At 38.7% G+C, this 14,788-nt stretch overlaps 1 protein-coding gene across 1 annotated transcript in view; it reads right to left on the bottom strand.

The window, feature by feature from the left end:
- Positions 1 to 13,639, bottom strand: part of LOC110334444 (glycine N-acyltransferase) — an 18,330-nt gene extending 4,691 nt beyond the window's left edge. The window contains exons 1-3 of the mRNA XM_021216157.2: positions 13,245 to 13,639; positions 7,602 to 7,696; positions 875 to 982 (exon numbers count right to left, since the gene is read on the bottom strand). Of these exons, the coding sequence (XP_021071816.1) occupies positions 875 to 982; positions 7,602 to 7,682 (189 nt within the window). The 5' untranslated portion in view covers positions 7,683 to 7,696; positions 13,245 to 13,639. The remainder of the gene's footprint in view (positions 1 to 874; positions 983 to 7,601; positions 7,697 to 13,244) is intronic.
- Positions 13,640 to 14,788: the final 1,149 nt, after the last annotated feature.

Here is a 14,788-nt window from a genome sequence, read left to right as displayed (position 1 = left end):
GTGTGTGTGTGTGTGTGTGTGTGTGTGTGTTATATGTTTGTAGTTACATATGGAGGATAAATGAAAGCCTTGGGTGTCCTTCCTTAGGTGTCATCCATGTTTTTTCCCTGGGGTCTATCATCGGCCTAGAAAATGTCTAGCAAGTTATGGGGCTAGTTAGTGAGCCCAAAGATCACCACCTGCCTTGTCTCCCTAGCACTAGGGTTTCAAGCATATGTCTCCACACCTGTGTTTTCTGAGTGTGTTCTGAGGCTCAAACATTGGTCCTCATGTTTTTGTAGCAAGCACTTTACCTACGAAGCTATCACCCCATTCTAGGCAATAGATTTGGATTGGGCTATTGCCATACATTTGGTCCACCATAAATTGAAATGCCGTTGTGGAACATATGGCTATGTGTGTTTATAAGTTGTGAAATGTATAAGCCTATCTAATTAAAATATACCATTGTGGAACTTTTGGTGTAAATACTTCAGAATAAAATGTAACCAGTCAAAAATGCTGTACAATAGCTCTCTTTAACTTATTCTTTCTCATTAAGTGTAATTCAGTAATTTTTCATGAGTATTATCCCAATTTCTAGCACCATCTCAATCTCTAGAAACTACCAGTATAATCTTATACTCTTGGCTTCTATAGAATTAATTCTGTTTGGGGATTATAATTACATTACTCCCTTCCCTTTCCTCCTTCCAAATCCTCCCATATACTTCTTCTTTTCAAATTCATGACCTCTTCTTTTCATTACTTTTTATTATATGTACATATGTTTATTTACATACGTGTATATTCTTAAATATAACACAGGATAGGCTTTGTTAGATTCTACATGAATGACCATAAAAGTGTATCTGTTCCACACCTGTCACTTTACCTGTTCTTGAGGGCGGACAACCACTGTGTTAAAATCAGGCCACTTGTCAACTACAGCTTTTAGGTTGAATGGGTTTCCATGGATCATGTGATAGATGGTCCCATAAGCCTGCAAGGAGGTGAGATGGTTTTCTTGTTGAGAGGAAGGGAAAATCACCTTTTGTAATCATAACAGAAGTTATTCCTATGAAATTATGATAGTTGGTAATGACAAGGAGCTAAGGAAGAGTCTAGACCAAACAATTTCACACACTATTTTTTTAGCTTCAATTGATAAAAGTTTTGTCTTCAAATATGAATCATAACATATGTAGTAAACTATTCAGACAAATAAAATGAACAATTTTCAAGAACAACTTTCTTTGTGGAAATTCCAAACTTCCATTAAGAGAAAGTGTGTGTGACAGTTAAGAGACTAAAGGATGAAGCGTTCCCTTATGAAATCTGAGAAGTTGAAAAAAAAAATCACCTTGCCAACAAAACCACCAAGAAACACCCAGAGTTGTCTCAAAATGTTTGACATTCACTTTTAACACAAGGAATGGAGAAATTTATATTTTATAACTCTATATAACAAAACATGTAAAATGTATTTAGCCTTCATAATTTCTGAAAATAGCTGTTTAACATAAAAATAGCTTAAGTTAATTGTCCAAAGAATGTCAAATGATATAATTTCCAAGAAAAATATGCTTTCTCTCTGGGAGGTTTCCTGAATTCTATGGATTGCCAAGATATATAGAGGGTCTTGGCTAGTATCAGTGGGCTTTTCAAAAATGAGAAGTTTTGGTTTTAGTTTGATTTGACACAGATTTATTTGGATGGTAAGTAACAAGACTGGTTCTCTCATTAGTTTATTGCTAGTAAATGAAAATTTTAAAAAGCAACTTACAATAGAAGGAATGTTAATATTTTTATTATTTATAAAAAGGCAGTGGCCAGTCTGCTAGAGAAGGAGAGAATTGAATTCATTCATTTCATGTTAGATGGATGTGTTTTATAGGAAACTTATCTTATAGAGTAGCACAAATCTGGAATTATTTTTTCTCTAAAGCACATACATGCATGCACACAAAAGCAAACATCCATATGTTCACACACATACATGAGCACAAACACACAGAAATATACATACAAATAAAATACTTGAACTATCTTACACACATATAAATACACAAGCATTTACATGCAAACACACACATACATACATCACACACATAAATACACACATGTACATACATAGCAAACACAGTTATACTGAAGCTTCACTGGAATGAACTTCATTTCATTAAAAAAAAAACATGAAAGGCCTTACAGTGGAGAGAGGGAACTTGTAGAGCCTGCCTCCAGCAAAAAGACAGGGCATCAATTGAGGGAAGGGGCTGCTATCCTACAATCAAAACTCTGACCCATAATTGTTCCTTCAGGGACAAAAATGGAGAAGAGCCTGAGGAAAAGAAGTTCCAGTAACAGGCCCAAAGTGGGATCCAGCTCAAAGGGAGACCCCCAAGGCCTGTCACTATTCCTGAGGATATGGAGTACTCACAAAAAGGGACTTATCATGACTGCCCTCCAAAAGACTCAGCAAGCAGCTGAAGATACAGATATTTGCACCTAACCAATGGGCAGAAGCTGCTGACCCTTGTGGTTGAATTAGGGAAAAGATGAAAGAAGCTGAGGAGGAGGACAACCCTGTAGGAGGACCAGCAGTCTTAATTAACCTGGAACCCAGAGATCTCTTAGGCACTGGACCACCAACCAGGCAGCATACACCAGCTGATATGAGGACCCCAACACATATGCAGGAGAGGATTACTGGGTCTTGCTTCAGTCAGAGAAGATGCACCTAACCTTCAAGAGACTAGAGGCCCCAGGGAGTTTAGAGGTCTAGTGGGGTTGGGGTGGAGGAGTGGAGACATCGTTATAGAGTCAGGGTGGGGGAGAGATATGGGATGTGGAACAGTCAGAGGGTGTACAGCGAGGGGAACAAAATCTGGAAGGTAAAAAAAATAGATTAAATAAAAAGAAGGAACATAAAAAATTGAATGGTATAAATATTAAAAAAAAAAAAAAACAAGGATCTTAACTCACCAAGAGAGAAATGTAAGAATTTATATCTATCTATCTGACTTGGTCAACCCTAGGGTATTTAATAAGTTGTACTGGAGTCCCATTTGTCAATTTGTGATCTTAGAGCATAAGCTATTTGTGTCCTGTTCAGGAAATTTTCCCCTGTGCCCATGTGCTTGAGGCTCTTCCCCACTTTCTTTTCTATTAGTTTCAGTGTAACTGGTTTTATGTGGAGGTTCTTGATCCATTAGGACTTGAGCTTTGTTCTAGGAGATAAAAATGGATTGATTTCCGTCCTTCTACATGCTAACCTCCAGTTGAGCCAGCACCATTTGTTGAAAATGCTGTCTTTTTTTTTCCACTGGAAGGTTTTAGCTCCTCTTTCAAAGATCAAGTGACCATAGGTGTGTGGGTTCATTTCTGGGTCTTCAATTCTATTTCATTGATCTTCCTGCCTGTCTCTGTACCAATACCATGCAATTTTTTTTATCACTACTGTTTCGTAGTACAGCTTGAGGCCAGGGATGGTGATTCCACCAGAAGTTCTACTATTGCTGAGAATACTTTTTGCTGTCCTGGGTTTTTTGTTATTCCTAATGAATTTGCAAATTGTCCTTTCTAACTCTATGAAGAATTGACTTGGAATTTTGATGGGGATTGTATTGAATGTATAGATTGTGTTCAACAAGATGGCCATTTTTACTATATTAATCCTGTCAATCTATGAGCATTGTGCGATCTTTCCATCTTCTGAGATCTTCGATTTCTTTCTTCAGAGACTTGAAGTTCTTGTCCTACAAAATTTTAACTTGCTTAGAGTCACACCAAGACATTTCATATTATTTGTAACTGTTGTGAAAGGTGTTGTTTCCATAATTTCTTTCTCAGCCTGTTTATCCCATGAGTTGAAGAAAGCCACTGATTTGTTTGAGTTTATTTTATATACAGCCACTTTGCTGAAGTTGTTTATCAGGTTTACAAGTTTTCTGGTGGAATTTTTGGGTCACTTAAGTATAATATCATATCATCTGCAAATACTGATATTTTAACTACTTCCTTTTCAATTTGTATGCCTTTGACCTCCTTTTGTTGTCTAATTGCTCTGGCTAGGACTTTGAGTACTATATTGGACAGGTAGGGAGAGAGTGGGCAACCTTGTCTCATCCCTGATTTTAGTGGGATTGCTTCAAGTTTCTCTCCATTTAGTTTGATGTTGGTGACTGGTTTGGTGTATACTGCTTTTACTATGTTTAGGTATGGGCCTTGAATTCCTGATCTTTACAGACTTTTATTATGAAGGGGTGTTGGATTTTGTCAAATGCTTTTTTGTTGACAAATGGGACCTCATAAAATTGCAAAGCCTCTGTAAAGCAAAGGACACCATCAATAAGAGAAAATGGTAACCAACAGATTGGAAAAAGATCTTTATCAACCCTATATCTGATAGAGGACTAATATCCAATATATACAAAGAAGTCAAGAAGTTAGACTCCCGAGAATCAAATAACGCTATTGAAAATGGGGCACCGAGTTAAACAAGGAATTGTCAACCAAAGAATATCGAATGACTGAGAAGCACCTAAAGAAATGCTCAACATCCTTAGTCATCATGGAAATGCAAATTAAAACAACCCTGAGATTCCACCTCACACCAGTCAGAATGACTAAGATCAAAAACTCAGTTGACAGCAGATGCTGGTGAGGATGTGGAGAAAGAGGATCACTCCTCCATTGCTGGTGGATTGCAGGCTGGTATAACCACTCTGGAAATCAGTTTGGCATTTCCTCAGAANATTGGACATAGTACTACCTGAGGACCCAGAAATACCACTCCTGGGCATATACCCACAAGATGCTCCAACATGTAATAATGACACATGCTCCACTATGTTCATAGCAGCCTTATTTGTAATAGCCAGGAGCTGGAAAGAACCCAGATATCCCTCAACAGAGGAATGGATAGCGAAAATGTGGTACATTTACACAATGGAGTACTACTCAGCTCTTAAAAACAATGAATTCATGAAGTTCTTAGGCAAATGGATGGAACTAGAAAATATCATCCTGAGTGAGGTAACCCAATCACAAAAGATCACACATGGTATGCACTCATTGATAAGTGGATATTAGCCCAGAAGTTTGGAATACCCAAGATAAAATTCACAGACCACATGAAGCTCAAGAAGAAGGAAGACCACAGTGTGGATATTTCAGTCCTTCTTATCAGGGGTAAGGAAGAAATACAGAGACAAAGTTTGTGGTAGAAACTGAAGGAAAGGCTATCCAGTGACTGTCCCTCCTGGGGATCCATCCCATGTACAGTTACCAAACTCAAACACTATTGTGGATGCCAACAAGTGCTTACTGACAGGAGCATGATATAGCTGTCTTCTGAGAGGCTCTGCAAGTGTCTAACAAATACAGAAGTGGATGCTCACAGTCATCCATTGGCCTGAGCACAGTGTCCCTAATGGAGGAGTTAGAGAAAGGACTGAAGGAGCTAAATGGGTTTTCAGCTCTGTAGGAGGAACAACAATAAGAACCAACCAGTACCCCCAGATCTCCCAGGGACTAAACCACCAACCAAAGGGTACCCATGTCTCCAGCCGCATATGTAACAGAGGAATGAACTTATGGGACATCAATGAGAGGAGAGGCCCTTGGACTTGTGAAGGCTTGATGCCTCCGTGTAGGGGAATGTCAGGACAGGGAAGCAGGAATGGGTAGGTTAGTGAGCAAGGGGAGGGGGAATATGATAGGGGAGCTTTTGGAAGGGAAATGAGGAAAGGGGATAACATTTGCAATGTAAATAAAAACTCTAATAAAAAGATTAAAAAGTTGTAATTGGTTTGGGGGGGTAAAAATGGGAGCCAACCTTAAAACACATTGATATACATTAAGCTCAAAGCAGCAGACCCATTACTAACTTCAAACACATTCAAGATGGCTTACCTTTCACATGGCAAGCATTCTTCTGAAATAAACTAATTAAACATTAATATGTACCTTCAGTTAACTGTGGAAGAAAACTCCAGGAAATCTGAAGGGCTGCTAAGGAGGGTCTCTTGAGAAGAAGCAATATAAAAACTTCAGTGAGCAGAGGGTAAAGTCCATGTGTGCGCACAACTGTGCGGCAACTCACTGCTGGTGAGGCATGGGGAAATAGCTACCCCTTCTTATTCTTACATTTAATTTATTTCATTCTATTGGTGAGATGTGTGTCTGTCACAGCACATGTGTAGAGGTCAGATGATAACTCTTAGGGGTTACTTCTTTCCCTCCACCAAGTGGGCTCTGGAGATCAAGCTGAGGCTCTCAGGCTTGCAGGCAAGCACCAGTCTCCCAAGCAGTCTTGCCTACTGTAATATGCTAAATTGCTTATTTATAGCTCCATATTCATTTTTATGGAGTTAGGGTTTCACTGTGTATCCCTGGCTGGCCTGGAACTCACTATGACATGATAGCCTTGAACTCACAGACAATCACCTGTTTCTTGAACTCCAAAGTGCTGAGATTAAGGGTATACAATCACACCTGACTATATCTTCATATTCTTTTTTTTTTTTTAAGATTTATTTATTTATTATATGTAAGTACACTGTAGCTGTCTTCAGACACTCCAGAAGAGGGTGTCAGATCTTGTTACGGATGGTTATGAACCACCATGTGGTTGCTGGGATTTGAACTCGGGACCTTCAGAAGAACAGTCGGGTGCTCTTACCCACTGAGCCATCTCACCAGCCCATATCTTCATATTCTTAACCAGTGACACAGATATAGTGGAAAATATATTGAAAAGAAATGAGTAAATTAAATGGGAAATTTTTGAGATACGGGTTTGCTCACAATAATATCTCATAGGGTCTGGGGAGATGGCTCAGTGGAAAAAGTACTCACCGCCCAAGGGTGAGGACAAGAGTTCAGAGTTCTAACCCCTCTTTCTACATAAAAGCCAGGAGTTCTAACAGCCTACTTGTAATCCCATTGCTTGGGAGGCACAGACAGGGAAATTTCCTGCACAACCTGACTAGCTATACTAGCTGAATTGCTGAACTCCAGGGTCAGCAAGAGATTCTATTTCAATATATACGGTGGGGAGTGATTAATGAAGGTAATGGAAATAACCCTTGAGACTCATGCACATATTCTATTCATGCATGTACACACCACACAAATTAAGCATACCACACATGCATGTATGTACACACACACAATCACAGCATACATGCATGCATACACACACACACACACACACAAGTCACACAGCACATGCATGCATATGCACCAGACACATCAATCACACTAAACATGCATGCATATTCACATGCATCAATCACACCATATATGCATGCATGCACACACATACATAAGTCACACAGCACATGCATGCATATGCACATACATTAATAATATCATACATGCATACATATTCATACACATCAATTACACTACATATGTATGCATATTCACATACTTCAATCACACCACACCTGCATGCATACACACAACACATACATCAATGACACCACACATGCATGTATACACACCACACACACATCAGTCACGCCACACATGCATACACATACATAGAGAAACATAAATGTTAAGCTCTTTCACATACACTTTCTCTTTACTTCCCTTAGTATTTTCTAAGTCACCTTTAAGGATTCAGGAAGGTACTTCCTCAAGGATTTCTCCAACATTTGTAGCATCTGTGCACCTTGTAATGGAACAATCATGAGGACACTTTAGCCTAAAGAAATAATAGATGAACACTCATTAATGACAGAAACAAAAGTTCTGTATAAATAGCCAAGGCTCCCTTTTAACATCCTTACCAGCTCCAAAAAAACATAAGACTTTCATGGAGCACAGGAGTCTCTCTCTGACTTCTCAGTTCCCTTTTTTGCCCTTGGATTCATTACATGCTGAACAAGTGCATTTTAGTCTTTTGCATTTCTGTTGCATCAGTGTCTCTCCTGGCATCTCCAGTAATGCTGTTACTCAGAAAGTTGCCTAGCCTCAGAGCCTTGACTTTATAAAAGGCAGATGGGATGATAGCTCATGTGGGTCACAGAGTGGTTATGGGGCTGAATTAACTAACATACTGTGTATTCAGTAGAATGTTGGTTATATAAGCAATGTTCAACTGTGTTATTTTATTGCTAGTATTCCTCTTCCTTCTCATGTGAGTTAATATTGCGTGATGTTTTGATGTAACTTTAATCTAGGGTTCTTTGACATGTTTTAGATATAAACAAGAAACCTTTATCATTGTTGCATTCCAGCTGCTATTCTCATCCCAACACTGTTCTGTGGTTTTCTTGTATAGTTCTTTCTCCAAGCCTCATCCTTGAGTCTATGACATACACTAGAAAATACCATGTAAAGGCTTGCAAAAGAGCTCATTGAGAAAGATGATTCCTGGTGATTTAAGTTTGATCTCCAGGACCCACATAGTAGAAGAAAAGAGAACCAATTCCCATAAGCAAGTTCTACTTTTACTTCAACTAAATGTTGGGGTGTGTGCATTATCTACAATCGATCAATCAATCAATCAATCAATATTGACTCACCACATCATTTTGGTCCAATAGCAGCCCAACTATTTAGAAAGGGAAGGAAGTCTATGTCACAATGTTCTATATTAAGTAGTGTTACTTAGAATAGAGAAAAATAGCTAGGCATGGTAGCACACGCCTTTAATCTCAGCACTTGGGAGACAGAGGCAGGCGAATTTCTCAGTTCGAGGCCAGCCTGGTCTACAGAGTGAGTTCCAGGGCAGCCAAGGCTGTACAGAGAAACTCTGTCTCAAAAAAGAATTTAAAAAAAGAATAGAGAAAAATAACTTCTCAGTAAAGGCAAGAAGAAAGTACACTGGAAAAATTAGTATTGAAACTGGCCGTGTATTAGCTGATGGGCTCCAGACCAGAACAAGGCAACCATGTGGGTTTTTAAAAACAGAGGAAAGGTTCTGAGCAATAGGATCTAGATTTATCTTTCTACATGAAATAGTCACAACTTAAAAAATGTTCTAGTCTGATTTTGGTCATCATGTTAAAACACTTCAACCAAGTGTAATTTAAGCAATGAACTGTTTTCATTTCAGCTTACAAGTTACTGTCAACAGCTGAGGAAACTCAGGGCACAAACTCAAGTAGGAATTTAAAGCAGAAACCTTGGAGAAATCCTGCTTGCTGGCTTGCTAACAGGCTCATACTTTCTTATCTATTCCAGGACCAGTGTCCAGGGAATAGTGTGGCTCACAGAGAGGTGTTCTCCTCCATCAATTAATAGTAAACATTACTTACCATAGACATGCTCATAAGCCAGTGTAATCTGAGCTGTTTTCCCTTAGCGATGATTCTAGACTGTGTTGAAGGTTGGCATGCAAGTGACAGAGACAGAAAAAAAACTGAGAAGGAAATAGAGACAGAGACAGGAGACACAGAGATAGAGAAACAGAAGAGAAAAGAAGAAAGAACACTAGCTAAAACAATAAATAAAAACAAAACCTAGAATAAAAAAATATTTCAAAGGCCCAAGATAGAACTCATGAAAATGAAAACAATGGAACATTTAACACAAAAACACATAGCATGTGATCAGCAGCAGATTAGACAGTGACAGAGAAATATCAATAAATTCAAAGACATTATTGAAAGTATCCACAGTGGAGTACAGAGGGGGAGTCTTGAGATTCTTAATCTTGAAGATAGGGAAAGGAGAAAATTTTCTACACTTAAGCTTCTCTTCCAGAGAGCCCAAATTCAGTTTATTGCACTCATATCAGCTCACACTGGCCTGTACCTCTGACTCCAAGGGATCTGACACCTTCCTTTCACCTCCATGACATCCACTCACGTGACACATGCAAAACACATTTAAATAAAAAATAAAATTAAATGTTAGTTAACTACAAATTGATCTAATCAATCATGAAGCCCCCAGGTTTCATTTGCATTTGTGGGACGGGACACAACTGTTGATGAAATCCATGTAAGTGTAAGCTTTATTATTAATCGAAAGCTGATGTTATCAAAACAGAGTACCTTGGCATAAGGATAAATAAATAGATCAATGGAGTAAAAGTCCAGAACAGGCTGCTTAGCTGTGAACAGAAGTTCCAAGAAAACACACCTAAATTAAGTACTCCACAAGGCTGGACGACTAATCAGAACTCTGTGGTGGTGGAGAACTGAGATATTGTACATTCATAGCCCAAATCATCTCTAGCTATTTTCAGAACCCTTACAGCCACACATTTCTCACCTCTGTGTCCGATCTAAGACTCTTTTGATGTTTTAACTGTCAGGAAAAAGTTTGGAAATCTATGAACTTAGGAGGCTCTGACATCTTCTAACCATCAGATTAGCACCTGAGACCTATAGCAGAGATGTCTCCACTTTGCTGTGACCAAGCCTACATGATGTTTTCACCTACATACTTGGAGATTGCTCTGACTTCTGACCTTTATAGTAATGTGACTGTAGAACTTCCTGAGATGTTCTCTATGTCAGAACGTGTTAGTTGGGGTAACCTGAATCCATGTTCCCAGGTTGTGGACACATATTTGATTCAAGAACTCTCTTTTACTCCCTTTGAGGTAACAGCTGTATTTTGTATGGTCTCTGTGATTACTTGTCTTGTCTATGAAGATATCTAAGCAGTTTGGTAGATGTATGAGGCTAGCTGGTGCTGATTGCCATTGCTAAATAGTCTGGGTGACTACTATTAGGCTCAGATAGTGATACATTTTCCACTGTGAGTTTTAGGGAACCGCTGAATCAATTTGCTCTTGTACTTGTTTCAGTCCTCCTGGGTCATTGATCTAAACAAAATTTCCTATTCTATTTTCTGTAACTCATTGTCGTAGATTCTTCTCCAGTTGCTATGATAAATGTTTCCAACAAACTTAACTGAGAGGAAAATGGCTTTATTTTGGCTCACTGATCAAGGTACAGTCTAACATGGTAGAGAAGTCACAGCAGTGGGAACGTGAAATAATTGATCTTGGTGTACCTACTCTTAAGAGGCAGAGAAGTATAACTACATGCACAGTGCTTAGCTCTTTTTCTACATGTACAGCCCAGGATTCCCTGCCTGGGAAATGGTCCCATCCAGAATTGATTGCCATAATAAAGATAATCCTCACAGTAATGCCCCAAGATCTATCTTCCACTCTAGTTTCTGCCAAGTTGACAACACCAACCATTACATTTAAGAATTTAAGAAACAATGTTTTAACAGAAAAGTAACATCAGATACGGCTATTATATGGTCATAATGGAGTCAGACCAAGAATAGAACAATGAACCTAACATCCCATTTAAGAATCAAGTTTCAGCAAAGACCAAAAGAAACATCATATGTAAATGTAACCAGTACTCCTGTCCCAGGCAACATACTTAGTTCACATGCAGCTATTACATCTATACTCCCTGTGCTTCACAAAGAAGTGTATTAGATAGAATCATGCACATTATGGCAGGGCACAAGTCGGAGGCATAGTCATCACCTTGGGTGCCTCTGCAAAGCTCCCATCTTGAGGCCTACCCACATACTTGTTGAGAACATACCACATTTCACCTGGCTTGCTGTTTCTCTTGTGGGGACCAAAAAGAAACCTGTTTCACCAGAAGGCAGTTACATTCCAGAAAGTCAAAGGCTAGACGTTTTCAGCAGACTTAACCACTAAAGAATGAGGTCAGGCTGTTCACTTTGACTTCCCAAACCTCAGCATTGCCTCTTTCATGTACTTCCTCAGTACCACTGGCTATAACAAGAGGTACATGAGACTAAGATGTCAGTGTAGCTTTGTGATACATTTTTATGTGTCAAATCACTGGGTTTCGTGAATGGTGTGATTAGAACCAATTTTGAGGAAGTATCAAGCATGAATCCCAGGAAGCAGGATGAATTTAAAGCTTCCTATAGTGACATTTTTCAAGAAGCCTGACACACTGTAGCCAGTACATTGAGCAACTTATAAATGAACTCTGGAGTTGCTGACCCTGCCATGCCAGGAACGGATATCAGTATGATAAAAGAAATGTAAAAGAACAGAACAGCCCTAAACAGAATTTTATGAAGTTACACAAACACAGTTATAAAACACAGTTGAATAAAATTTCAACGTTCAGGTATAAGGGAAGCAAATCTTTAATACAAGCTAATACAGTATAAAACTCTAAAACATTGACTCCACATGTTCAGGAATGATATACAGTGAATGTAGACGTGGAGAAAGTATTAAAAGTACAATAAAAAAACTGCAGGACAGGACATAAAACCGCTTCTAAATAATACACAAAACACGAGTTTTAAAGAGAACACAGGTACGTTCAAAGTTAGGCTGTCTTCAGATGCAACCTTTGAACATAAAATTTGCCTGCCATTTGATTAAAATTAAATCATTGAGGTGTGAATTCTTGCTTCCTTTCTGACTTTAAACTTAATGACTTTCTTGTCCATCATGTGCAGAGAAACCTACCCAGCTTGTAATGAAAATGGAAGGGTGAGCACTGTAGTATAGTACTTCCATATGGTAAGTACCATGTTCATCCACTTCCAAAAACCACACAAATATTTCTACACTTACTTGCACAAAAGAAACATCTAAAAATTTATCATTGCACTTGATAAAGTACCTTTTATAGAATACATGCATGCTATGTGTTTCTTCAAGTAAAATTGCTATTTTTCCCTTAGGCATTTTTAGTACATATTCTGGGATTCATGCAGTACCATCATTTCTTTATATCATTTACTTGGGGGGAAAGAAAGGTTAAAAAGCAACAATAGTCTTTTTAAAAGCACATTGCTCTGTGTGTGTGTGTGTGTGTGTGTGTGTGTGTGTGTGTGCTGTCAGAGTGAAACAATCAACATTTATGTCAATAGATACTGAGAATCTTGTTTGATTGTTTGGCTAGCACAGCTGACACCGTGGCCTGGGATGATATTTCAGCAGTCAGAGGTGCTTATGCACAAGATTGGTGATCCAAGTTTGATCTCCAAAGACCTCAAAAGATGGTAGGAGAGAATCAACTCTACAGAGTTGTCTGTCCACTATCCTTCACAAGTGGGCTGTAGCACATGTGCCCCAATAAAAATAAATAAGACAGAAAGACAGATAGATGATAGACAGATAGATGATAGATATATTTTTTAAAATAGCTAAAATTTACTCATTGCCTATGCATCACACACAACCATTTTATGATCTAGAGTTCCCGTGTGTTAATTGGGCCTCCAGACTCATTCATCCTACAGATCTCTGCTACTCTGTGACAAATCCTTACCTGGAAAGCTGTCTCAACAATCTTCGTAAAAATGGACTTCTGAGAGATGAAGGTCTGATACAGCAGGCTCAGTGAGAACCCGAAGAGTGAGTGAGCTTTGGTGAATCTCTTTCAGAAATTAACTGAACTGAAGCAGAAAATGTGGACTTTGCTCTAAGCACGTTGACTAAATCTTCAGCTTGTCAGATCTCCAGAAATCTAACTCTTCCCTCCTTTGCTGATCTCTTGCTGTAGGAATTGGCTCTGCAAGATGAGGCTGACATTTGCCCTCCAAACTACTCTCTTCTAAATATCACTTTGCTCTTTGTCCCCACTTGCCATTAGTATGCAAAACAAAGATACCATGAGTCAGCAGGGTGGAAAGGGGCAGTTAGGTAAGCAATACCCTCTTCCTGCCCATTTTCGGCTTCAAACATCTGCAACAGCAACAAGGCAGGAAGTCTGATTCATAGAGCTCAATATTATATCTCTTTTTCTATGCATGCCAGAAAGGGACTTGCCTGCAGTTTTAACACAGTAAGAATCCCTTTTCTCAGGGCAAAATGTAGTTCAGTTCTGCCCATTGTGAGGATATTGTTAAACTTCCAGTGACTTGGTGTAGGAACTTCTTAACCTAACTTTAAGGCAAATTTACATCTATTTATTTACATGATATGGATGGCAGGGTCCAACAGCATGTGTGGAGGACAGAGGACAGTTTGGGGGAACTGGTTCTCTCTCTAACACCATTCCCTGGGTCCTGGGAATCAAACTTAGATTGTCAGGTTCACTCTGGGCCAAACAACTAGCTCTTAATCTCACATCTATGGAGACAGAAAAGAAAGACCACTGTGGTAAAATTAGAAAGGTCTACAGATCTCTATTCCTTTTAAAATTCAACAAAGGGGCTCTATTAAATTCCCACATTGTGTAAGATACATTTTTTCTACAATAGTAAATGATATTCTATATTAGCTCCTCTATTACCCTTTCTTATCTTCTTCCCCTTTTCCTCTTCCAAATCTCCTACCATATCTCTGTTTTACTCTCATTTATAGCTTCCAGATATGACAGAAAATACTTTTCTTTAGGGGTCTGCCTGTTTCACAGATGGCCTCCATCCAGTTCTGTACATTTTCTTATAAGCAAAGTAATTACATTCTTATTTTCACTAAATAATGTTCTGTTGTAAGTGTATATAATACATTCCCATCACTTGATTCATCTATTGATGGCTACCTTGTCTATTATGAATAGTGTAGTGGCAAACATAGGTATGTGCGAATCTCTGTAGTAATCTTTGATTCTTTTGGTAGGTCCCTGAAAGTAGTATGGATGGAACATGTGGAGTTGTTTTTAATTTCCTTCAGAAACATCCATATTGAGTTCTGTGGTAGCTGAACTAGTTTATATTGCCAGCAGCAGTGTATAAGAGTTCCTTGCTCATTTCACTGTTGCCAGAAATTTCTGTTTGAGTCCTTGAGGTAGGCATTTTGACTGGAGTGACATGGAATTTTGATATAATTTTGATTTACATTTTCCTGGTGATAGAGGCTTTTCTTTAT

Source organism: Mus pahari, chromosome 1 (assembly GCF_900095145.1).
Source record: "Mus pahari chromosome 1, PAHARI_EIJ_v1.1, whole genome shotgun sequence".
Taxonomy (NCBI): Eukaryota; Metazoa; Chordata; class Mammalia; order Rodentia; family Muridae; genus Mus; species Mus pahari.
The sequence above is the reverse complement of the archived record's forward strand: the minus strand, read 5'-3'. Positions and strand labels throughout refer to the sequence as shown.